Source organism: Chaetodon trifascialis, chromosome 12, assembly GCF_039877785.1.
Source record: "Chaetodon trifascialis isolate fChaTrf1 chromosome 12, fChaTrf1.hap1, whole genome shotgun sequence".
Taxonomy (NCBI): Eukaryota; Metazoa; Chordata; class Actinopteri; order Chaetodontiformes; family Chaetodontidae; genus Chaetodon; species Chaetodon trifascialis.
In genome coordinates this window covers 21,459,751-21,483,626 of record NC_092067.1, presented here as the reverse complement: position 1 = coordinate 21,483,626, position 23,876 = coordinate 21,459,751, and the positions used below count along the sequence as shown (strand labels likewise).

Genomic DNA, 23,876 nt, shown 5'->3' with positions numbered 1-23,876 from the left:
TAACCCCTTTTCTTTATTTCTGTCTCCTTCTCTCTGTCCCTGGCTCTCCCTCTCTCTCCTTGCCTCCCTCAGGTCTCCAGAGGGGGTAGACAGCCAGCCTCCAGCCCTGCCCCCCAAGCAGCTGAGCAGGAAGACCCTGAGCCAGATCATCCAGGCCCACTCCCAGCAAAGCCTCCTGGACAACCACCTCAACGAGATGTACGATGTTCCGGTCAATGCGGATAAGACCACGGTCAGTATGGCAAAACCAGACAGTAACACTCACTGTATGTTAGTAATGAGTGTTCAGTAATCAATACTTTCGATGTATATCAATCATGAAAAAACACACAGCCAATATTCACATGCTGTGAACAAAGCAGTGAATTTGATCCAACTTTGCCGTCACAGCTAAACGGAGTCGTCCCTCACGATAATCTGGTCCTGATCAAGATGAGGCCTGACGAACATGGACGTTTCGGCTTCAACGTGAAGGTGAGGGCTGATAACAATGAGGAAAAGTCTGTCCACATTCCTATCTTTTTTTTTTCTTGGCTCATCCTTCATACATCTTTTCTTCCTTTTTTGTCATGCCAAGTAATCAAAACTCTTGGCACAAATAGTCTGCATGCTTCATGAGATACTCCTCAAAGGTTAACCCCTTCATAGAAGTAAAGGTACTTGTGTCAGGCTTTGGGCCGTTAGCTGATCTTGCCTATGTTTATGTCTGTTTGTCTGCAGGGTGGAGCGGACCAGAAGATGCCCATCATTGTGTCTCGAGTGGCTCCGGGAACATCAGTAAGTCAACAGCTGCTCCATATCGTCAGCAGATGACTATTACTGTTCTTTTTTCCAACAATAAAACAAATCCAGCTTCACAAATGGCCACTATTTTAGACATTTTCTCTCCCATTAGAAACATTTTGTTTCAAACTTTCAGAACGCCCGCTCATTTATCTCTTCATTGCCTGTCTGTCCCTCGTCAGGCCGACCTGTGTGTGCCTCGCCTTAACGAGGGTGACCAGGTGGTCTTAATTAATGGACGGGACATCTCTGACCACACCCACGATCAGGTGGTCATGTTCATCAAGGCCAGCTGTGAGAGCCACTCCGGAGAGCTCATCCTATTGGTCAGGCCGAATGGTGAGTTGTTCCCATCGGTCATAAACCTTTATAAAGATTTGGTCGTGGTTATAGTTACACAGTGTCGTGTCAGTCTTACCTTTCAAATAAAGTGTGACCAAAGTCACACTGAGGGTTATATTTACTGCTGTTATTGATAGACTGTGTTAGATGGCTGGGATGATGAGGAATGTCTCTGCTACTGGAGACCTCGTGGAAGTCAGCTGTCAGGAAACATTTCTAGTGCTGTCCAATCAAAAGCAATCAAAGGCATAAACAGGAAGTCTCTGTCATGTCACAAGTTGAGACATAACTTCCAGAAATAACAGTTTTATGGGGCCAAGCATGAAGACTTAGCTGAGAATCCTAAATGTAGATATTTTATAGAGACTTTATGAAATTGAAATATCATAAAATCACAATACACTACAAATATGGAAATACAAATAGCACAGTACACGAGTACACATACAGTGCATTGTATAGAAATACACAAAAAATAAACCAATGAAAAAAGTCTTAGTAAGTAGAACACAGTTAGATAAAAATGGTGCAGCTCTTGGCCTGCTTTTAGCCAGCACTTGATTAGCCTTTGTTGGAAAAGATTTTACACCAGGAATTAATGTGTTCCAGAGTTGACAGCCAGCTATGGAGAGAGCTGACTGTCCAAATTTAGATCTCCGATGTGGTATTTTACAGTTGCCATTGACCGTGCTCTTAGTTATTAGTCTGTCTGGTCTTTGAGTATATCTGGAAAGAGGCTCTGGGGATCGACTGCGTTTAAAAACACCGGGCAGGCTCTTATCCTCAGTGCCTGATCGTGTAAGGATGTGAGGTGTCTCATTGTAGATGATGATGCTTGAGCCCACAATATATAAAAAAGGAGAGAAATCATAAAGTGTGTAAATAACAGGTCTGCTTGAATGCAGTCTGTAGAGCTGGGTTAATGTGAAGCAATGGTTTGCTTTGTAATGGAGAAACACAGAGAAACTGCTTTTTGGAAGTTCAGTGCAGCATCATGCATGCAGGTAGGGTCTCCGCTGCCTTGCTAGGTGCCGTAGCTGGTTCTCTCTGTTATCATAGAGATAGCTCAGTTGTCATCATGTGACTTCAGTCTGAATGTTTGTCACGCATCAGGTCATACAAGCCAGCTGGTTCAGCCAGCCGTTACAGTTATATCTGGCAGTTGCTGGGTGTAACTATTTTTTTATAACAACTAATCTTTACGTAAGAACTGCTTTGTGTGGTGCAACCTGTTTTAATTTAGTGAAGCATGAATCTCCACTTAGCAAACTCTTAAGTGATAACCAGGCAAAGTACAACATTCAGACAGCTGGTGCCGCCCACTCCTGAAGATTAACAGCTACACATCTGGTCTCCAGTTTCGCTTCTTCTCGTCTGTTCTTTTCTGAGCTGCTTACTTTTCTCTCACTTCAATCATTTTAAAGCAGATCGCATGTGCGAAGTCGTACCTCTTGCTTTCTGCACATCTCAGCTATATGCGTTCGCCATGCATAAAATAGAGACGGCAAAGCATTTCCTTTTAATCAGCGTCGACAAAGTGGGAGGAGAGCTTTTAAAGATGATGAAACATGGAAATTCTTGGAATTTTAACTGGGTCAAAGAGGGATTTATGCATTCTATCCTCTGTTACATCAGAGCAGATATAAGATTGCATCAATGTATTGAATGCCTGTCAATCCCCATTATTCGAGTGTGCTGTCTTTCTGAAATGTAGGCATATAAACATTCCCATGGTGCAGTGCATTGGCTGCTGCATGATTTCTTTCTTCATAATCAACCTAAAGATAAACAGCTGTGTCTATATAAACTGTGACATATTTCTTCCCCGTCCCGTCCAGCCATCTATGACGTGGTGGAGGAGAAGGCGGACTCGGAGCCAGACTTTCAGTACATCCCTGAGAAGTCCCCTCAGGACCCCGGCCAGCTAGACCAGCATGCTTTGAGGGACTCCATGGTCGCACTGAAGGAAAGCCTGAGCAGTGGAGCCATACTGGCGCAGTTTGATGTGAGGGGAAAGTGAACACACACATGAACAGACACTGCGCCTATCTGCTCACACAGACGCACACACAAACTTGTGGAATTACAGGTTACAGTCAGGAGTGTTTGATTGATTGATGGGTGTTGAGCACCTGTCGCACATTTCTTTCCTCCTTTGCATTCCTTGAACTTCCTCTCCTTTATCGTAACCACTTAACAGTTTCCTGTTGAAGCTGTGTGTTGTTCTTCTTTGGCATTTACTGATCTTCTCTCTGTTATCACAACTTTGATATTTGTGTTCGTTCTCTTACAGCAACTGTACAGGAAGAGGCCGGGGATGACCATGCTGTGTGCCAAATTACCTCAGAACGTTTCCAAAAATCGCTACAGAGACATCTCTCCCTGTACGTGACTGCACACGTGTGTTCAAATATGTGCTAACGTTAACCATTTGCTCCCTCCGTCACTCTCTCTCTCTCTCTCTCTCTCTCTCTTCAACCTGTTTCCTTTCTTGCTTGGTCAATGATTCTCTCTCTGTGTCTGAATGTGATCTGACTCCCTCTCGTTGTCTTCTCCTCTCCCCCTGCAGACGATGCCACGCGGGTCATTCTGAAAAGCACAGATGACTACATCAATGCAAATTACATCAATGTGAGCTCCTCATTTTTCTCTTTCATGTCTGCATCAGTATCTCTGTGTTTTCCTCATTTGAGGCGTGGTGGGTGGTCTTTTTGCTAACCATCAGAACACATGTTGAAACACTGCGGTGGCCATAAGGAATTAACCACATCAGTTTTACAAGCGCGTGACATTTATGAGTTAATGTTTTGCTCGTTCTTGAGTCACCAAGTTAAAGTCCGGGCTGGTTAAGTGAGCGTATGGATGTTTGGAGGGTGGGCTTTTTGGAGCGAACCTTTCTTTTTTAAAAGTTTAAGACCTTTTCAGACTTCTGTAACGTGGCTGCCTTCACCCGTCTTTGAAAGTCTAACTTAGGCCTTTGTTATGTAAATACCCTGTAATGGCTGTTTTGAACATTACAGATGGAGTCGCTCCCTGAAAACAGCAGCGAGTTAGAAAATAATGACACGAAGGAAGAAAAGTGTTTTGTAGTTGAATGATCGTTTATCTCCGCGGTTTAATTAATGATAATTGTGAGTGTGAAGGACACTCGCCCCCGCTTCTCACTCGTCTAATTAGCCCTTTACATCCACTCATACATTTTCTCATGAATGTGACGTTTTATTAGATCCTGCCGCCTATTGTCAATGTGACATTACCCACGGTTGCTAAAAATGACGAGACCTTCTGTGTCATTTCATTCCTGTTTTCTCTGCGTGTGAAGTGTTTGGATATTCATCCCACAAGTGTTCGGCATTGATGACAATTTGCAGAGACTGATGGTCTGTTGGTGATTATAGTAGTTTTCTGAGGTGTTTTTTTTCTCTCTTTTGTGTCCCGCTGTGAGGCAAAAAGTATCCCTGAAAATGTTTTTATTAGGCTGATGTGACATGAGAAGAATCTCCTCGACAACCTGAAGTTAGCTGATTTTCTTTTCTGTCAACAAAAAATTATAATGAAAGCAGTGCTCTTAGGAAGTCGAAACAAGATTAATATATCCCTCTGTTTATTTAAGCTTGTGCTGCTGTAGCATTGCTGTTATGTGATGACTTTCGATTCCGACTTGAAACTTATATGTTACCGTGTCTGACCTTGTAAGTTGAAGTGTTTTAACGAAACCTGCAAACATTTAGCTGCGAACAAAGACGCAAAGCACATTAATAAGGAAGAGAAGCTGTAAAGTGGCGTCCTTGCAGCCTAACGTCTCTGTGGGCGTCTCTCTCTCTGTAGATGGAGATTCCAGCCTCCAGTCTGATCAACCGCTACATAGCATGCCAGGGCCCGCTGCCCAACACCTGCCCGGACTTCTGGCAAATGACATGGGAGCAGGGCTCGTCTATGGTGGTCATGCTGACTACACAGGTCGAGAGGGGGCGGGTAAGTCGTGGAGTTCTATGTATGTGTGTGTGTAATATATGTGCCATATATTTGTGTATGCGCCTTAGTAGCGAAGAGCAGATGCTAACTTAAGAGTCACAGAGCCTGACCTCTGACCCCCGACCTGAGAATCCGATGTTCGGGTGAGAACGTAACACTTTTTGTGTGTGTTTGTAGGTGAAGTGTCACCAGTACTGGCCCAATCCAGACAGCAGCGCCACCTACGGGGACTTCACAGTAACGTGCCACAATGAAGAGGGCAACTCCGCCTTCCTGGTCCGGGAGATGACTCTGGTGCACACACAGGTAAAAAAACACACACATACACACATTCAAAACAGGAGCAGGAGAGAGAAGGTGAAGCCAGTGAAGGAGAGAAAGTGTGTGATAACCAGGGAGGGTTAGAGAGGAGGGCGAAGGCAGCACACGGAGAGACGCTGGGTCCAGTGGAACAGAGGGACCAGCGTCTCAGGAAGGACGAGCCGCCGAGGACCCCGAGGAGGTGTGTTGCCATAGTGACCAGTGTGGGCTGTTCTTTTTCTGGATCCCGCTCGCTGCATGCGGGCCACGTATTGGGATATGGTTGCCATAACAACCCAAACCACCCCAGTCAGTCGAGAGAAAGCGAGAGCAGAGAGAGGAAGAGAGGAGCAGAGAGTGGGACGATGATAGAGGAGGAGAATGTGAGTTAGTCGTCTGTTTTGATGCTCACGGTCGGACTTACATGAACTTTTCACCTAAACTGAAGGCTTTTTGTTAGTTTTTGGATGCACAATGCTGCCATATCATCGTGTGTGTCTGCTGTGACATGTGTGTGAAAGGTCATCCAATGCGCTGGCATTGAAAATGAACTTTTAATGGAGGACCAGCTGCTGCTCCCTCATGGCTCCCTCTCTGTGTGTTGCCCGTGTATCATGGCCTCTGTGGCTGTAGGAGGAGGCAATTAGCATTCTCCTCTGCCTGTGATTGTTGCTATGGAGATAGGTGTGTTACCATGGCGATGCAGGGAGCCAAAATGTGTGTGTGTGTGAGTGTGTGTGCGAGCTGTCACTGCTGGCTTTAAACCTCGCTGACTCTTGTTTTCTGATCACATCAGCTCGCTGCAGCATCCCGTGTGTCTGGTTTTTCTTTCCGTTTTGAATGAACAAAAAGGGAAGTGTGACGTGTCTTTATTTATAGTTTGACTGCGCCGTAAAATCCACGTTCTGTAGGACGGCCACAGCATGCATTGTCGTCAGTATCTGGTGTTTCATGAAATGGGAACGAGCGAGGTGAAATACCAACTGGTCGAGCGGAGAGGAAGAAATAAGACCGCTGTTTGTTATTCACACCACCTGTTTCATAACATGTTTAAAGGCCACAATTACACAAACTAGGCTCTGTGCAGTCTCCCCCGGTGACACAGAGCTCCATGAAACACGCTAGCAGGTCGCCCACAGGAAACACAAGAACTTATTTTGAGCCGGTTCTGAGTGATATCTGAGAATAATTAATGACTTAGGAAGTTCAGGTCTTGACTGAGGTGAGAGTTTCTAACGCCTCAAATGATAAAGATGTCTTCTTCCCTTCCTGTGTGTGTTCAGAGTGAGCAGCAGAGAGAGCTCACCCAGATTCAGTACCTGGCCTGGCCAGACCACGGCGTTCCCGATGACTCCACTGACTTCCTGGACTTCGTGGCTCTGGTTCGGACCAAACGGGCCGGACAGGACCAGCCGATGGTGGTACACTGCAGGTACAGTCCCTCTTACTGGGAAATGTTTGGTGAACCCAGAATCAGCTGCTCTGTGTGTCGTTTATCTAAACTCTTCCATCGTTTCCAGTGCGGGGATTGGTCGGACAGGGGTTCTGATCACCATGGAGACAGCGCTGTGTCTAATGGAGTGCGGCCAGCCAGTGTATCCTCTCGACATTGTCAGGACCATGAGAGACCAGAGGGCCATGATGATCCAAACGCCTGTATGTAACACACGGATCTGTCTGTCCAGCTGCGCCCGGCCACTTCAGAGCATCCTCTAAAATCTCTCTCTGTCTGTCCACCAGAGCCAGTATCGCTTCGTGTGTGAGGCCATCCTGAAAGTCTACGAGGAGGGCCTGGTCAAACCACTCAAGACCGCCATCTACCAGCAGAGAGAAAAGGTGGACGAGGAGCGGGAGGAGGAGAGGAAAGAGCAGCAGAAAGCGGGTGAAGGAGAAGAGACGGCGGCAATGGAGGAGGGGGAGGCGGCCGTGGTGGAGTTGCTCGAGGGAGGTCTGGACGAAGAGGACGACGACGACGAAGAGGTGGAAGTGCTGGATGTGGGAGAAGTGACGGAAGAGGGGGAGGAGGAAGAGGATGAAGAAGAGGAGGAGCCGAGCGTCGCGAGCGCCACCAGCGTGACCAGCGAGACCAGCGCGAACCCCGACCCCGACCCCGCAAACCCGTGACTTTTGACGGGCGGTCAGGGGTCACCTGGAGGAGGCCGGGCGGCCGGAGAAGAGAACAAAAGCACTGTTGCACTTTATGCTGTCAAAAAAAAAAAAAAAAAAACGGAAAAAAAGACAAACGAACAAACAAACGTGAAAATCATGGACAAGCTAGAATAAAAAAAGACATCCAGCTGTGTTGAATAGGTACCATTAGGGGATATTGTATGTTCAGGGTAAAGAAAAAAGTATTCAAAGAATGAAAAGATAAAAGTACGCGAGAATAAAACGTGGATGGGGAATTGCTGTAGTGCCATAAGTACGAAGGGGAAGGGCTGCCCCCCTCGATGGAAAGCTTTTTCCCCGGTTTTACTTCCCCCAAAGGGTCGCCCTGTCCCCTTCTGAGCGAGTCTGCCAGACGGACCTGCCTTTTTTTTAGTGTCCTTTTAGCTGATAAAGAGATATACCTTATCTTTTGTTCCTCAGAAAGAGTATTTATTGTGTTTTAGTTTGTGTCGAACCCTGTCCACTGAACAAAAAAAAACTTGTACGTTTGTTTGTATGGATCTAGAGCTTCATGCTTTCCTGATTAAATCTTAGGTAGTCAAGTAGTGCGATTCCTCTTCTTCTAACTACTTCTTGATTTCTTTTGCTTTTCGTGGGAAAAAAAACAGTGATTTAATTTATTGTACTTGGTTTTATCTTTCTCTGCTTTCTTGTCTACGCGTCTGACAGCACAGACTGACAGATGGACGGCTGAAAGCACTTTGTGTCTCACCTCTTGTTCAATGCTGTGGCGAGTTGTATTCTTGATCCTGCTTTGTGCTGTGTTTTTGAGCTTGCAGACACACGCGCTCTGAAGCGGCCATTGTTTGGCGTGGTGAAGAACATAACTGGTTTACAATCCTCAGGGCCTGTGTTTACTGGGCACCTCGCTTTCACTTCTGCGACTGCAGACCTCTCACTGTAAGACACGATGAGCAGTGAGCGCTGATTCAGGCCGAACATTGCAGAATTAATTCAACACAGGAAAATGAATGCGGCGTCAGAGAAAGAGGCCCCAGTACACACACGGCCTCACTGAGTTACAATCTAAGCTATTTCCCAGCCGTCGTGGCTGATAAAGCTAAGAAACAAGGCAGAGGTCAGTTAATTTTTTTTCCTTCAAATTCATGTGCAGTTAATTTAATAGTTGAGTCAAACCTGCAGGCCGCTTGCAGCTGACGGCGGGCGGCGAAGGGTCCCGGCTGAAGTGTCCTTGAGCCAGACACTGACCACAAAGCCCCGCTGTATGTGAAGCACTGTGGCTCCCCTTAGATTGGTTCCCCTGAGCAGGACAACTTGAAGCAAATGTCCATCAGCTTTGTGCAACCCTTACGTGTCTTGCTTGCTTCACACAGATCGGTGCGTCAGAACCTGAGAAAGAAATGGTGGTCAGAGGTCGGTCATTGGTTGTTAAGATGTTGAAAGCTGCTGGAGTTTTTATGCAATCAGTGTTTGGTTTCTCCCCAAGGTTTCACACACAGACCCGTTTGCCGAATTGACAGTGAACTGATCTCGACCTTTAGTGTGAACGCTAGAAACTTTGAAGGCTCCCTCCGCTGACCTCTCCACCTTTCTGCTCTGTAAACCGGAGCTGATCACATTTGCAGCCGAGACCGTCGGATCTTTTCTTCGTCTGAGCAATCACATGACCCGGCATCAAACTCAGTAAGACTAGTTGTGATAAATTCCCTCATTTAGTCCGTTTTGTTTTCTGAAGTTTCAGTGGGGTTCAGAGGTCTGGAGCGGGGCTTTAAACCAACCTTTGCTGTATCGTTTTCTCTCTAAATCTGTCTGATTGGCTGCCAGAGAACACAGCTCAGAGTTCAGAGAAGCAGCACAAACAGAACATTCAACCATTTTTTCCCCTTGTTTTTAACTGATCTTTCCCGGTGGTACTTCATTTTAAGATGATGTGTTAACGCGTGATTAGAGACGAAGTGACGGCTTGTATTTTTAATTCACAAAACCCAGCATCAGGTTGCTTGTTGAGCCTTTTGTTCTTGGTCTCGGTGCAGGTTGAGCTGCCATTGTTCTTTACATTTGCAGTACGGGATGAAGCGAAGCCTCTTCAGAATATTTTTCTTATCGGCTGCTTCAGTACCTGCTGCCGTTGACTCCTTCCATGGATTCTGCTGGAAAAAACGTACTGCTGTGAGTGTGTGAGAGTGTGTGTGTACTCGGATTTTAGTCTTTTTCTCTGCGCCCCCCCCCCTCCATTTCTAACATATAGTTGGTTAGCTGTCTGGTCAAAGCCTGCTTGTCCATTAACTGGAATGAAAGGTTGTGCCATAAAGCCACAAACCTAATCTAACCTGATCTCATGTTTTTCTAAAGAAACGCAGATAGAGCCTTCTTGGAGAGTTTTTTATTTTTAAGTCTGAATCTTTGCCTGTGAAATATTTCAGCTGAGTCATACTTTAGCCACACGGAGAGGTGGGATCAAGAAGAGCCTAGAAACAGCTTTCCTCTTCACTCTCTTCTTTTTTTTTTATCTCTCCTGTATTGTGGCCCTTTCCCAAAATCTGCCTAAATCCTTCTCTCAGGCAACATCAGTCATTTGAGCAGAGCCCACGCAACATCCACAGTCCATTCTTCTCATTGTTCTCGCCCAGATGCCTCTCTTTTGGACCATTATACATGGATCCCACTCTCTCTGCATGGCCTCAAGGCAAATGACACATCTGAGCAGAATACCATGGGCACTGTAGCGCAGTATCAAGCCTGTTCTCCACAGTAGGACAAAGTGAATCTAGCCAGTGAATGACTGACTGAATATCTGGTTTCAACTTTTTTTTATTGACAGTTAGAAATTCATTGCAGACCCTGCATGCATGAGCTTCTAATCAAAAGAACAAAAACGCCATTCAGCCCCCCAGTGGCTTCTTATCACCAGTTTTTGTATTCAGCAGCAGGGCCAGCCACATCAAATTACCACCAAATCAAATTTAATTAACGCTTAAAGCCTCCTCATAAAGTGGCGTCAGTGACAAGTTCACAAAACCTTGACAATTTCCTAACAAGAAAATAAAACATGGGCCCTGCACTGAAAAGTTAATAATTGATCAATCAGGGCTGCCAGAGTTTCCATCTGCACAAAGTGTCCAGCAGTGAGCTGTCTGTGTTCAAAGCGTTTTGTTGTTGACACATAATTGGTACTGTCTGTGCGTTTAGGGTACTGATCAAAGGTAGTTTGGAGGGGACCAGACACGGGGAGGGCTCGGGTTAGTTGTATTTTTGTAAAGATGAAAACAGCTCTAGTCGGGTAGGGAAAGGACAGCACTTTGTAGAAGGCTGAGTGGCAGGTAGTGCTACTGAAAAAGAAAAAAAAAAAAAAGTTGGAGACATAAAGCATTGTTAAAATAAGTTCTTTTTTTTTTTTTAATTTGTCATTTTTATTTTGTTAAAAATAAGACCAGTAGGGAACAAGAAAAAAGAAAAGAACTCCTAACTACACAGTGCCACTTGTTAATTTTGTGTAAATAATACTAGACCATGTAAATACAATGTTGTATATGAAAAAAAATCTTTAAAATAAAAGGGAAAATCATTTGTGATCAGAAAGATTTTGTTTTTATTTTATTTTTGATTTTTTTTCCCTCCCCCTCCTTTTGGATGATTCAAATGTGACACAAATGGTGTGTATTTCAAGACTGCTATTTCAAAACGTTTGTTTTATTTGAAGCGCAATCTATAACAGCGAGTGTATATATAATGAAACACAAGACAATGAGAAATGTTTTACCGTATCATACCCTTGGTTAACTCCTACCTGTGTTATAAAAACCTTTGTCCTCAGTTGCTTGTTTCTTTCTGGTATCGTGGTTTTACGGTGCTTTGGACATGTCTATAAGCTTGATTGTGAACAATTAAAGCTTGTCTGTCAAAGCATGGAGACGTGGCTTCAGATCACCTTGCTTTTCCACACTGTAAAAGTGAGGTTGGGCAATGTTAGAGTGAGCGGATGAAAAGGACGGCACCGGTGCCAGACCTCCACAAGGATCACTCATTTTTAGTTTTTAGATTTTTCATGCTCGGAGATTTAACCATTGTGAAGCCATTAGTCACACGAGGTAGCCAAACTGCTAAGTCTCTAATCACACTGAGACTAAGGAAGCTTTTAAAGAAGAAAAAATACTGCAAAAGTAGATTTTCTAAGGAAACAAACCACTGAATAAACAGCTCTGAAGATTTATGATAATGCCAGATAATTTGATAGAATAAAGTACTTTGTATCTAATCATCTCCTTTTATAATGATATTATCAAACCAGGGGCCACAATGGGAGCTATTACTGTGCATTAAAGCCCCAAAGTGGAAACAAAGATGCATCTACTGTACCTTCTCTAACGATAAGGACCAAAAGCACAGTTTTAAAAGTGGTGTAACTGCAGCATCAAAAGAAAAAGATTTAAATTTACATTTCAAACTTATCTATAGGCAGTCCCTGTGCCTGCTGAGGTATATCAGTGCTCATTGTAGGTCTACAACCATTCAAGGAGGCCCACGTGTATAGATGTGGAGTGCAGCTGGGTTATAACAGCAAACGGTAGGTTTATATTAGGATGAGATTACTCGTATCGTTTGGCAGAGCGTAGGCACATTTTTGAGGCAGCGCAACCAGACAGTTTGCAGAGTTAAAGTTCATACATGCTGTATCTGCCACTTTGCCGAATTTAGTGATAATCCCATTCTTGCTGCAGACAAAAATACGGCTTGTTTATAGAAACAGTAGCACCCGTAAAGAATCAGATTTGGGGATTTATTGTTGGCGAAGCTTTGCAAGAACTGGGAGCAGTGAGGTGCTTCAGAGAAAAATCTTGTATTTGGATAAATTTCATCTTTGAAATCAAGTTGAGAGAGGTCAGGATGAATTTGGAAGCAGTGTTCCTGCTCCTCAAAATAACACTTAAAGCATTTAAAATAGTTGTTGACAGGAACAGGAGGCTCACTACTCTTAAATGCTGCATCTGTACACACTGTGCTGCCCCCGTACCCTGAATGAGCCACAGGTCAAACTGGTCTGTTGGTCTCCGGCCACATTTAGAAACTATTATTCCCAAACTAACCACTAGAGGGTGCTGCTGCCAAACAGTGATGGAGCACTCTGTATGGTTTGAAATCAGAAAATGAATGAGGAGGCCAATCCTCTTAACACTGTATGTTTTAAATGGCAAAAGTATTTCACCAGTGTACGATTATTTGTATATTTCACTTCATATTGTGAATGTATAACAGCATAGCAGCGTTATTTTCTCTGGCCTTGTATTAACAAACGATACAGTAAGTGGAATTTTTTAATAGAAAAAGCAAGTGCAGCTATGATTAAGTGTTGGTCTTTTAGATATGAAAAGAAAACTACAACACAAAGAAAAACATAATTTCCGTATAAACAAAATAATAATAGGTTTGTCGCTTTAAAAATGCTAATTAAGTTTTTGTTAGGGATTTATCCTGACGTCACATCCGGTGCAGAGCTTTGCCTCCTACTTTTTGTTGGGACCTGGGAGAGAAAATTACCCCGCAGAGGTAGCGAGGTGAAAAAAAAAAAGAAGAAATAAACACAAATTACAAACCATGGGAGTGGGCGAGGTTGCTGTTTAGTGGTCTACAATGCAAGCGGAGGTGCTTTCACCGTGAATTCATACGAGGAGGTTTCTGTAAGTATCCCCTCATCCAGACCTCCGCGGATCCACAAGTGGCTGTGGAGCAAGTGTATGTCGGATCCAGCTTTCAGAGCTAAAGGCGGCGTTTGTTTTGCTGTAAGAGGCACACTTGTGTGGTCGGACTCTTCTGTATTGCCAGCATTTGTTGCTAACGGCTAGCTCTTGTAGTAATAACAAGCGCACACCTGTTGCTTTTGCTTACACCAGGTACTTCGGGCCTTAACTGTTTGTAATTGTGATGCTAAGGGTTAAATTATTCCTTTGCTTCATTAACGTTATTTCAGCAGATGTTTCGCACATTTTCGAGCGTGTTTGTACATTTCAGACTGTGTCAGGGGTTTTGACAGCCCGGTCCATCTCGTCGGTTCATTTTATGACCCGAAACCACAAACAGCGAGCAAGTTTTACACATTTAAAAGCCGACTAACGTTAGCTTAAGTTAACTTTTTCAAATTCATTTAGCCACTGTGAAAGTTCAATCTCAAATCTATTCTTCGTGTCTTTTATTTCATTGAATAGCGTCACAAAGTAACGTAATTATTTTTATCCGACGTTTTAAGACATTTCTATCCGTATTTGATGTTGGGTTAGCTGTTGGGTTAACGTTACAAAATTTCAGCCAACCGTTACCTTTACCGTTATTGTTGCTAATGTAACTGTGAGATAACAATAATAAATCAACGTTAAGTAGATAAACGTTATCAATTCTCCCTTTCCTCAGGTGAATTATCCTTATAATAAAAAGTGATATCCGTGTATGTAACCTAGCTAAGTAGCTATATTCGATTTGTGACTTGCTAGCTGATGAAAGCTATCATTGTTAGCCAACATTTAGCTAACTTAGTCACCTGTACGTCAACTGTCTGCTTACAGACAGGTCGTTGCCAGTAAAACGATCGTTATTTAGTTAAAATAACCAAATGTTTTATCAGAAGTAGCTATTTTCCTCGTCTCGACCTGGAATATTAGAAAGATAATTTGCTTTTGTTAACTACAATTAAATATGATAATTCAAACAAATATGGCGCACCCGCCAGATCACAGGCTCACCGTTTTCTCAGTTAATGTCAAATATTCACGGTGGAAGACTACCATCCTGTCAGATTATATTACAACAGTCTGCACAAAACAATGTAATATAATGACAGTTTCCGACACAGGAACACACTCTGCATCTCATGTTTCTGTGGTCCCACAGCTGCTGTCCACCTGACAAACCTGCACTTTAAGTGCTTCATGAGAAGACACCATTTTTAAATTCTGAAGGTCTACACAGTTTACAAATACATCAATCTCTTGTGTGTTAATATCTACCTCTTCTCTCACAGGTGTGGTAGTGTAACCCTCCCTCTCCCCATCATGCTGAGTTTCCTGCGCAGGACGCTGGGGCGACGCTCCATCCGGAAACATACTGAGAAAACCCGGTTAAGGGAGGCCCAGCGTGCCACAACACACATCCCTGCAGCCGGGGACGCCAAGTCTATCATCACTTGCCGCGTTTCCTTACTGGACGGGACAGACGTCAGCGTTGACTTGCCGGTAAGGAGGCTTGCTACAGTTTGAGCGTTTTGGAGTGTAAGTGTTCATTGTGCCATTGGGGGGACGTTCACCAACCAGATGCTTGTTGACCTCCAGCCATCGTTTTGGAAATTGTGTACTTTTCTATGCTTGATTGTAGGGAGCAGTGGGGTGTCACAGCATTTGGAAGTACCACTATGAATTAGCATTTAACTCTGAGGGTTGCAGCGCCTCAGAAACCATGTAGAACTTTTTGTAGCTTCACAAGAAGATGGAAGTTTAATGAATTCAGTCAAGGCTAAGGCTAAGTCCTTGGCCAGTGCTGACGCCAGTGGTCTTACAGAAGGGAAAGCATGGGGCATTAGAATGAAAAAAAGTTATGTTTCAGGTGTTTTTTTGGTTTGTTTGTTTAAAATTTTCATGCCCACAATAGCAAGACTTATTTTTGCGTTAAACACAGAGACAAAGACCACACCTGGACCAGATGGTATTTGATTTTTTTTTAACATGCAGGTAAACCTTTAATAGATGTCTCTGCTGGTTTCTCAAGTCTGCATACTTTTCTGGTGTTGTTAAGAGGACAGTTCGTGCCTAGCAAATGGATTATACTTCCTGACAAATCACTGTCAAATGGGCGTTAACTATAACCAACAGTGTTTATGTGGAAAGCGATGCACCAGTGGCCACTGTGTGCCTGTGTCAGTAGAGCAGTAATTTTAAGCCTGTGTGTGTGTGCTTGTGTGCGTGTGTGTTTGCCTGCGTGCGTGCATGCGTGTGTGTGCATGCATGCTTGATGCTTGTGTGTGTGTGTGTGTGTGTGTGTGTGTGTGTGTGTGTGTGTGTGTGTGTGTGTGTGTGTGTGTGTGTGTGTGTGTGGAGTACTGTTGCTGATCACCTGTAATTCCATGATCCTCTCTGGAGAACACAATCACATGACAGCATCACATGACACATTGGGCTCATCACCAAGTGGACACAGAGCAGAGCTTCACTCTTTCCACTTCTTCCTCTCTTTTCTGTCTCTCCTCTCTTTCTCTTTTTCTTTTTTCAGTGTTATTAGTTTCTCTGCATCAGCTCCTTTTAGACAAACACCATCTGCCAGGAGAAACGTAATATCGTGTTTTAGTGTAACTTAACAATTCAGTGACTATAAATTTAGAGCTGAGGGCAAGAATAACTGGATGTTTCCCCTCCATGGGATCAAACTGACTATTTCTCCTACTTTGTCTTTCCACTCACATTCCATGTGTCAAACTGCAGCATTCCAGTGAGGCCAGTCTAGTGTCTAACTGTCCTGTATGACTCGACCTTATCTTGAAATCTAGCCATCTGGCATACAGGGAAGACCTGTTGAAGAGGGTCCTGTTAGTTTAAATTCCAAATTTTGTTGGTTTCCTACAAAGTTCTTTGTCACTTTTTAGTTCTCCTTTCTTCTTTTCTTAGGGAGTCAGGCATTTCGAATTCCTGATCAGCTTGTTAAGCAAGAATGCGTGAATGCAGCTTGTCTCGCATGTGATGTCACACATTTTTGGGTCTGTGTGTAATGCCTGCCAAATCATTAACATATAATCCATGCCATCAGCTCAGTATTGTATGCGTGAAGAGGTTGGACTCGTATTCTCATTCAGTCTTTCTTCTAGTGGAATCTGCTTAGGCTGTTTCTCTCTTTTGCTCTCTTATATTTGGAATCCAATAAAACTCCCAGATTTCTTGCAGTTGGCTTAATGTAATGTGACAGGGCTCGAAGATTGCAGACTGACTCTGTTTTGTCATCTTTAAGTTTGAGGAAGTTTTGAGAAGTCCAGCAGTTAATATCCAAAAGAGCAAAGTGGTAATCTGGGTTAAGATGCTATGATTAGTGGAGAGTAACAGGACATAAAACAGGGTGTCATCAGCATAAGAGCAGTATGGGGAAACACAAGATGGGGAATTTCCAACAACACGTTTAGAGTTTCAAGAAGCTGTAGAAGGATGGAGGGGTCCACTGTATCAAAGACCACACCCGAGTCTAGCTGGACAAAATGGAGCTTTCTCCCTTTTGTGCAGCTAGGACTAATTCATTTATCACTGGCACTTTGTATGTCAGTACTATGTCGGTATCACCTGAGGTAAGAAAGATATTTTAGAAATGGGCTTTAATTGCTGAAGGGGAGCAGGTCAAGATTAGGTTTCTTTAAAATGGATTGCACGATTGCATTTTGAAATAAGAAGGAAAAGGGGCCAAGGAGCAGTTAATAATTGCTAATGCAGGGACTGACAGTGGACAGTATGTCTTTTAAAAGTTTAGAGGGAATAATGCTGAGTTGGGAAGAGGATTTCATACAAGAGACGCTGGTTTCTAGGAAATTGAAAAGCTTTTGCCTCCTTGCAGCAGGGGCCAGGTGGGGAAATAACTGGCATTTTTCCTATGCAGTTGTGTCTGAACTCTTCTGAATACTCTGCAAGCTGGGTAACACGGGAAACTGAACTTTTAGTGGAGGAACATGTGAGCATAGACACGGACAAACCCTCTGTAAGTGAGGCAGCAAGCCGAGCAGGTGTGCAGGGGAACATTACAGTTTCCCTCCATCTGTGTTGCAGCAAGACTTATCGTTTAGTCAAACAGAATCTGAGAAAAAGCTAAACATAGCACATCGCTGCCCTTTGCTGGAAACGTAGCATACGGTGTTAAAGCCTCCAGGAATTGTTGAGTGTAACTATAAAGCAGCTTTAACACAATTCGGCTGTCATTTAAAAAGACTGGCGGCTGACAGGTATTTGGGGGACCCCCTGCTAAACGGCGCAGTTTGTTTTTCTGTTTAGAAAAGGTGGTTGTAAATAGACAACCACAGTCTAACTGAATAGGGCTCATTCACATGCTTTACTGGCTTCCAGCTGTGTGTGTGTGTCCCTCATATGTAAGGCCACCCAAAGCTGTCTCCTTGGGATACCTCTGTTTGGCAGCATCCATGTCCATACATAATTCCACACAGCCTTATGATTCACATTCCTTCCTTTAAATGTATTTACTTCTCCGTCTTTTCTCTTTATCTTTCGCCCCCCACTCCCCACCCTACAGCCACCCACACTGTCACCTCCTCCCACTTCCTTTTCTCTCGCTGTAGATTTGTAGTCCAGAGAAGAAGTTAAGTACAAGCGTGCTTTATTTACACAAAGTAAATCCTTCTTTTGGTTATGGTACAGCAAGTTGGAAACAACATGCAGTAATAGAATAACAGTTTGAAAGACACATTTTTTATTTCGTGTTATGTTTATATATCTTATCCCTTTTTTAACTTTGCAACTCTTGCTGATTTTTTTCACACTTCAGGTAAATACAACGGCACTTTTTTATTGATAGATGTGACATTGCTTTGCACGGTGCAGCCATGATGGAGTCAGGACTCGCTGTGACTTCATTACATTAATTGGCAAATAAATTGATGCATCATTGAGGACAGACAGATTTCTTTGACTTATCTCTTGCAGCATAGTTATTATGCATTACTATGGCAGTTGATTTAGTGGACATGCAAACTGCTGTAGATGAGAGCATCCACTGAATACCTCGGCTGTAACTTAAACATTATGGCGGCGTCTGAGAGACAGAACTGTATGCTCACAGGCAGGCAGAAAGACTGCAAACAGCCAAACAATGCTGCAGGCAGTACAACAAGGCCTTGGGTGCAACACACACACACACACACACACACACACACACACACACACACACACACACACACACACACACACACACACACACACACACACACACAATGAGTCCTTTGTACTCTCTCCCTGGGTACTGTAGGGGTGCGGTATGCCTTGTCAGCTCTGCCAGCTAGCATGGGGCCAGCCTCCCTGAGCTGCCCAGGAGCTCTCTTGGGGTGTGTGCGAGGGGGGACAGGGAATTTTCTAGAGCCCCCTTGCTCCTCTCCTTTCCTTCTTTAACCTCTGTGATCTGTCCCTGATTTCTTTACTGTTTTGTTCATTGCTTGTAAAATCAACGTCCGAGGTTTAAGACAAGTCTCTGAATGATTGGGTATTTGTTTATAGTGTTGTTGTTAGAATTGTCATTGTTGACCTGGCAGCATGGCCATTGTAAAAGCTACAGTGGTTAGTTGTTGCAATGGTTTGTGTATCATTAAATGTAAAAGAAAAAGATCCTTACCCCCCAGTTATTTACCGACCTTTTGGACTCGACTACTAACAGGCCAGTCACATGATTGCCATGCTCACTATCCTATGTGGTGACGTGTTGATGTTTTACACAATGGCCCAAAAGAGCAATAATATTATAGATATGGTGGCTCTATAACATGTTTTTGATGTTCACGAGGAAATGAAGACTGGTGAAAATGAAGAAATTATTGTTTGAACAGACAAGATGGAGCAAAAACAAACATTCAGCTGCACACTGGTCTTGGATGGTGTCTTTTCCTAACACAGTGAAGGACCACAGCCAGTTGATCACATGATGTATCCTGCCACCCCAGTTCACTCAGCTCCTCAGCGTCTGGGGCACTTCAACCCCCGTTACCATGGCAGCCCTGTCGCTGTGCCTCACCGTGGGGTTTGGAAGTTGGATCTGTGTGTGTGTGTGTTTTCATGTGAGAGAGAGATCTCCCAGTCCCAGGCAGAACACAAGCAGTAACTGGTACGGCCTTGTCAGAAAGGGTAACATACAGTATTTCAAAGCTGGAGTACTGCATGGTAATGCTTTCCCATATCTCTGCATTCATATCCAGAAAACACAAATCATGTACACTTAAACCAGGCAATATTTAGAGGCGAGCGGAGAAAATGATCTTTTGGTCCTGTGAACTTTTTCAGAAAAATTCAATACATACTTAAAAATAACTGAATATCTTTCATAACACTAGATTTTAGAGCAGCACAGACTGTTTTGATGATCAATAATCGTCATTTTATAAGCCTAAATACTGGCTTGTTCCAGCTTCTTCAGTGTGAGGATTTGATGCATTTCTTTCTGCCATACATTATGGTAAACATCTTTGGGTTTTGGACTGTGTCCTCATTGTTAATAATCATTGGTAGTTGCAGCCCAACTTGATTTAAGCTACCAGCAGCCTCAAACACAGAGCTTCCAAACATTTTGGGTTCTTATAGAAGGCCTCATTTATGATGGGAGTAAAGATTGGTCCACACATTAAGCATCCACAGTTGTCAGCATAGTCACACTGACTTGCAGATTCCTGTGTTGTAATGAAACCTGAGCGTTTTAATGGCAGTTTCTTCAGGACTCTTGATATATTTATCATCCTGAGACTCACTTTTACTTTCTTATCTCATGAGTATGAATGTGGTTTACAACAGGATGTTTTCTTTGTGATACTAGGTGAGACAGTTTGCCACTCAGATATGTAAGTCCTGTCTTTGTTTGTGTTTCCCTGATTAGAAAAAAGCCAAAGGTGACGAGCTGTTTGACCAGATCATGTACCATCTGGACATCGTTGAGAAAGACTACTTCGGACTGCGCTTCATGGACTCGGCGCAAGTGCCGGTAAGAATGGAGACTCACAATAGTCTCTCAGTATTTTTACTTTTTAAGCTTTGCTTCAACACGATTCTGTGGGTTGCTTAATTTGTCAAGGTGCAACATTTGGACAAATGGACAAATATATATTATCATGCCTTTCAATGTGGAAAAGATAATGACGTTATACGATTGTTGATACAAGTAGTTGTAATTAATCTCAATATCTACTGCATTCACCGCCAGGCTTCAGATTCCAGTCCAAATCACTATTCACACATTTGCAGGAAGGCTTGAGGCCGGGACTTTTCCCTTCCAGTGAATGGGCTAAAGGGATTGGTTATGGGACTTTTGTCAGCTCTGGGAGTCAGGCTGTGCTCTGAGACGAACCGCTTTAAGTCATTGGTCCGCCGCTGACCCTGTTCCTTCACCCTGATACTTTGTGAAGGCTGTGGAAGGAGGGAGAGGAAAGATGTAACTGAAGGGTGGGACACCGAGGAGAGGGGTGGAGGTAGAGAGAGGGAGGGAGGGAGGAAGGGCTGTAATAAGGAATGTGGGGGAGAGGCGACCAGAGAATGCTGTGAGTTCCTCTGTTATCTCCCTCTCTGTAACTTACTCATGCACACACACCACCACCACCTCTCCTTGACATTTTTCATGCCTCACAGAGCCTGAACTTCCAAGAAGAATTACAGCACAGAGCAGAACACACACTTCAGTGTTTGTGTATCTGTGTGTGTTTTGACAAAAGGACTTTCCAGCATTCAGCTGTTCATTAACTCACAGAAAGGAGAAAAAAGACTGTATTTAAAACATATTGCTGTTGGCTTTGATCTGTTTTTAACACTGCATTGTTGAATCTGCTGTGTGTTTTAATTTATCACCTTTGTGTTGTTCCAGCACTGGCTTGATGTTACAAAAAGTATCAAAAAGCAAGTGAAAAGTAAGTACAGAGGCTCTGCCTCTCCCCGTTCCTTTCCCCCTCCCCAGACCTGCATATTTACATGCTACAAAACATCCTTTAAAAACGACCTCTAGACTCTGACACAGTGCACTGATATATAATTCTGTTTTTGTCAAGAACAAAACACTGTGTTTGCACGAGCGTAAGGATGTGAATGTGGCGCATCTGTTAAGTTTAGTACATTATCCCATTGTACTGTGTTCATTGTTAAACTTGATGCCATTTACTCAGGTGTCATGTTGATGTGTCTTTCAGTTGGTCCACCATACTGCCTTCACATGAGAGTAAAGTTTTACTCGTCAGAACCGAACAACCTGCACGAGGAGCTCACCAGGTGAGTTAAGCCATGAACTTTTCCCAGTGCCCTGGAGCTGTGAGGGTGGTTTGTTTTGTAAATCTGTTTATCTCATGTAGCTCAAAGAAAATCAAGGAAACTTGTGTCTTCTGCTGGAGGAAATTTGTCTGTTTTATGTACAACAACAAGAATTGACGGGTTCCTGCAGAGTTACTTTGTCTCACTCAGATAAATCAAGGTTTAAAGCATTGTAGTCTGAATCATGCTGCCAGTTTGGCATCGATGCTTGTTTCTGTATCATATTCCATAAAACTGCCAAAGTTTCTTCACCAATATTTAACTGTATTGTTTGTTTTTTCTTCCAGATATCTATTTGTGTTACAGTTAAAGCAAGACATCCTCAGTGGCAAGTGAGTAATTTTCTGGGTTAATTAACTTAACTGCTGTCCACCTTAATGGAGTACTATGCTTGTGCTATGTCCTGTTAATCATGGTAGTCCAAATAAATGTCCAGTGAGAAAGCCAGACAGATGGATAGTTAATAGTTTAATTATTATCAAAGGGACCTGGCAGTGGCCTATCAGTTACATATTGTGGCAGGTAACAGTTTATGTGCTGCCAGTGGATAATCGAAGCCTTTAACAACAAACAGCCTTTATCTACATTACTAGAAAATTCCTGAAAACATGGTTTCACCCTTTTCTCGTAAGGGGCCCATAGCTCCCCCCTCCCCAGTGACACATTGCCCTCTCATTGCTGGTCAGCGTTTTACTGGCCGCTTAACAGTTCTTAGTGTTGAGTGCTGTTTTTGTCACAACAAATTGTCCTTGTCTTGTTACTTAACCTATTATTTCGCACAACTAACATTGAAGTTTCTTGACAAAGACGGTATAATGATCTGCCTTTCCTCATCCTTCCTGTTAACCCTCTAAGCATGAATCCATTTGTTGTGTTGGTTGTCATGGCCATGTTACTGTAAGAGGCTTACAGGATTACATGTTGGTGAACAGAACAGAATTATTAACAGCAGTCAGTAAGTGGACTGGGAATTTAAGAGTAAGTTTTTACCACAAAGGAGCATTTTTTGACTAACCACAGGAGGTTGTAGAAACTAGGGCTCTGTGAAGGTCGTAGGCAGATTTTAGTGATCTATGGCAGCGTTACAGCTTCATTGATTTTGTTGTGGCTGACTCTTACCGTGTTTGTATTTTCAGGTTAGAATGTCCATTTGACACAGCGGTGGAGTTGGCTGCCTTCTCACTACAAGGTAGGTCCAACTCTCCAGCTCTTGCAGTGCACAAGCAGGCTGGAGCATGGTACACTCTCATACCAAGAAGCCTGGTCATGTTCAATCTGCAGTGAATACCTTAAATCTCTGTTACAACCCTCCCAAATTCCCAACAGCCATTGCTCCCAGTCCTTAAACTTATCTTGTGACTGGTAAACTCATAAAGTAATGTCCCCACGTCTCAGTTGAGTTGTGTCTCAACAAGGCATTCACCAGACAGAACCACGTCCTCACAAGCCCTGCTGCAGGAGTGGAACCTTGTGTCCAGAAGAGTTTCATAAGAGTTTTCATCGATCTTTTTGAACCAGTCATGGCTGTCGTTGTGAATCACCGTCTTCTTTGAGTGACGCCTCTGGCAAAATTGCTGCCATGTGCACTGATGCACATAAACCCTCCACTGCAATAAGACTGCAGAAGAATGAGCGGTGTGCTTTGGATAACTGCAGAATGAATGAGAGTGCAGACACGTAGCTGAGATGTGATTTTCTGTTACTACATTCAGAAGAAAACTCTCAGAACTCCTTCAGAAGAACTTTAGAGTTGAACCTTTGCTCCTCTGCATTGAGAGGAGCCAGCTGAGGTGGTGTGGGCAACGAGAAGCTGAGGGATGCTGTTGGGGAACGGTGTATGTGGTGTTCTTTTCCTGCCACAGCAGTTTACAACAGGCATCCACTTCAGGGCAGTTGATGTTTCCATAGCTACATACAGTAGTGGAAAAGAAATTGATTGGACTTTCTTTTCTACCAAATGTTCAATGCAAATGATCGCATATCTGTTAAACTACACATATTTACTGTTTTTAATTCTTAAAAAGGGAAGAGCAGTGTAAAGAGTGCTGCTTCAGATGAACAGAGACTGAGTCATTAGAGACGTTTATGGGATGGGATTGCGTGCACAAACCCATGGACACACAGACACACACACAATCACACACAGAGTCACTGTGGGGTAAATGCCAGCTCATTAGTGTTCCATCCTCTTCAGGGGCCCCCTAATCCAGCAGCCTCTCTGTTTCCTCTCTTTCCTTCAGTGGAGCTTGCTCTCTTCATTTTCTCGTTTTCAGAAATATTTTGTTGGTCCACTGACATTTACTGGGATAGGGATAGGATAAGATTATCTTTTCT

The 23,876-nt window shown here is 43.5% G+C and overlaps 2 protein-coding genes across 4 annotated transcripts in view; both read left to right on the top strand.

Annotated features, from left to right (window-relative positions):
* Positions 1-8,114, top strand: part of ptpn4a (protein tyrosine phosphatase non-receptor type 4a) — a 62,162-nt gene extending 54,048 nt beyond the window's left edge. Inside the window, exons 16-27 of the mRNA XM_070975997.1 lie at positions 73-232; positions 391-474; positions 721-777; positions 966-1,122; positions 2,964-3,130; positions 3,419-3,509; positions 3,695-3,756; positions 4,954-5,100; positions 5,278-5,406; positions 6,684-6,832; positions 6,921-7,056; positions 7,141-8,114. Coding sequence (XP_070832098.1) covers positions 73-232; positions 391-474; positions 721-777; positions 966-1,122; positions 2,964-3,130; positions 3,419-3,509; positions 3,695-3,756; positions 4,954-5,100; positions 5,278-5,406; positions 6,684-6,832; positions 6,921-7,056; positions 7,141-7,524 — 1,723 coding nt within the window. The 3' untranslated portion in view covers positions 7,525-8,114. The remainder of the gene's footprint in view (positions 1-72; positions 233-390; positions 475-720; positions 778-965; positions 1,123-2,963; positions 3,131-3,418; positions 3,510-3,694; positions 3,757-4,953; positions 5,101-5,277; positions 5,407-6,683; positions 6,833-6,920; positions 7,057-7,140) is intronic.
* Positions 8,115-13,084: 4,970 nt separating this feature from the next.
* epb41l5 (erythrocyte membrane protein band 4.1 like 5) overlaps positions 13,085-23,876 on the top strand; it is a 31,580-nt gene continuing 20,788 nt past the window's right edge. For all 3 annotated transcript variants that reach the window (XM_070976000.1, XM_070975999.1, XM_070975998.1), the window contains exons 1-7: positions 13,085-13,205; positions 14,540-14,750; positions 20,128-20,232; positions 21,106-21,148; positions 21,425-21,503; positions 21,830-21,874; positions 22,679-22,731. In XM_070976000.1, coding sequence (XP_070832101.1) covers positions 14,571-14,750; positions 20,128-20,232; positions 21,106-21,148; positions 21,425-21,503; positions 21,830-21,874; positions 22,679-22,731 — 505 coding nt within the window. In that variant the 5' untranslated portion in view covers positions 13,085-13,205; positions 14,540-14,570. The remainder of the gene's footprint in view (positions 13,206-14,539; positions 14,751-20,127; positions 20,233-21,105; positions 21,149-21,424; positions 21,504-21,829; positions 21,875-22,678; positions 22,732-23,876) is intronic.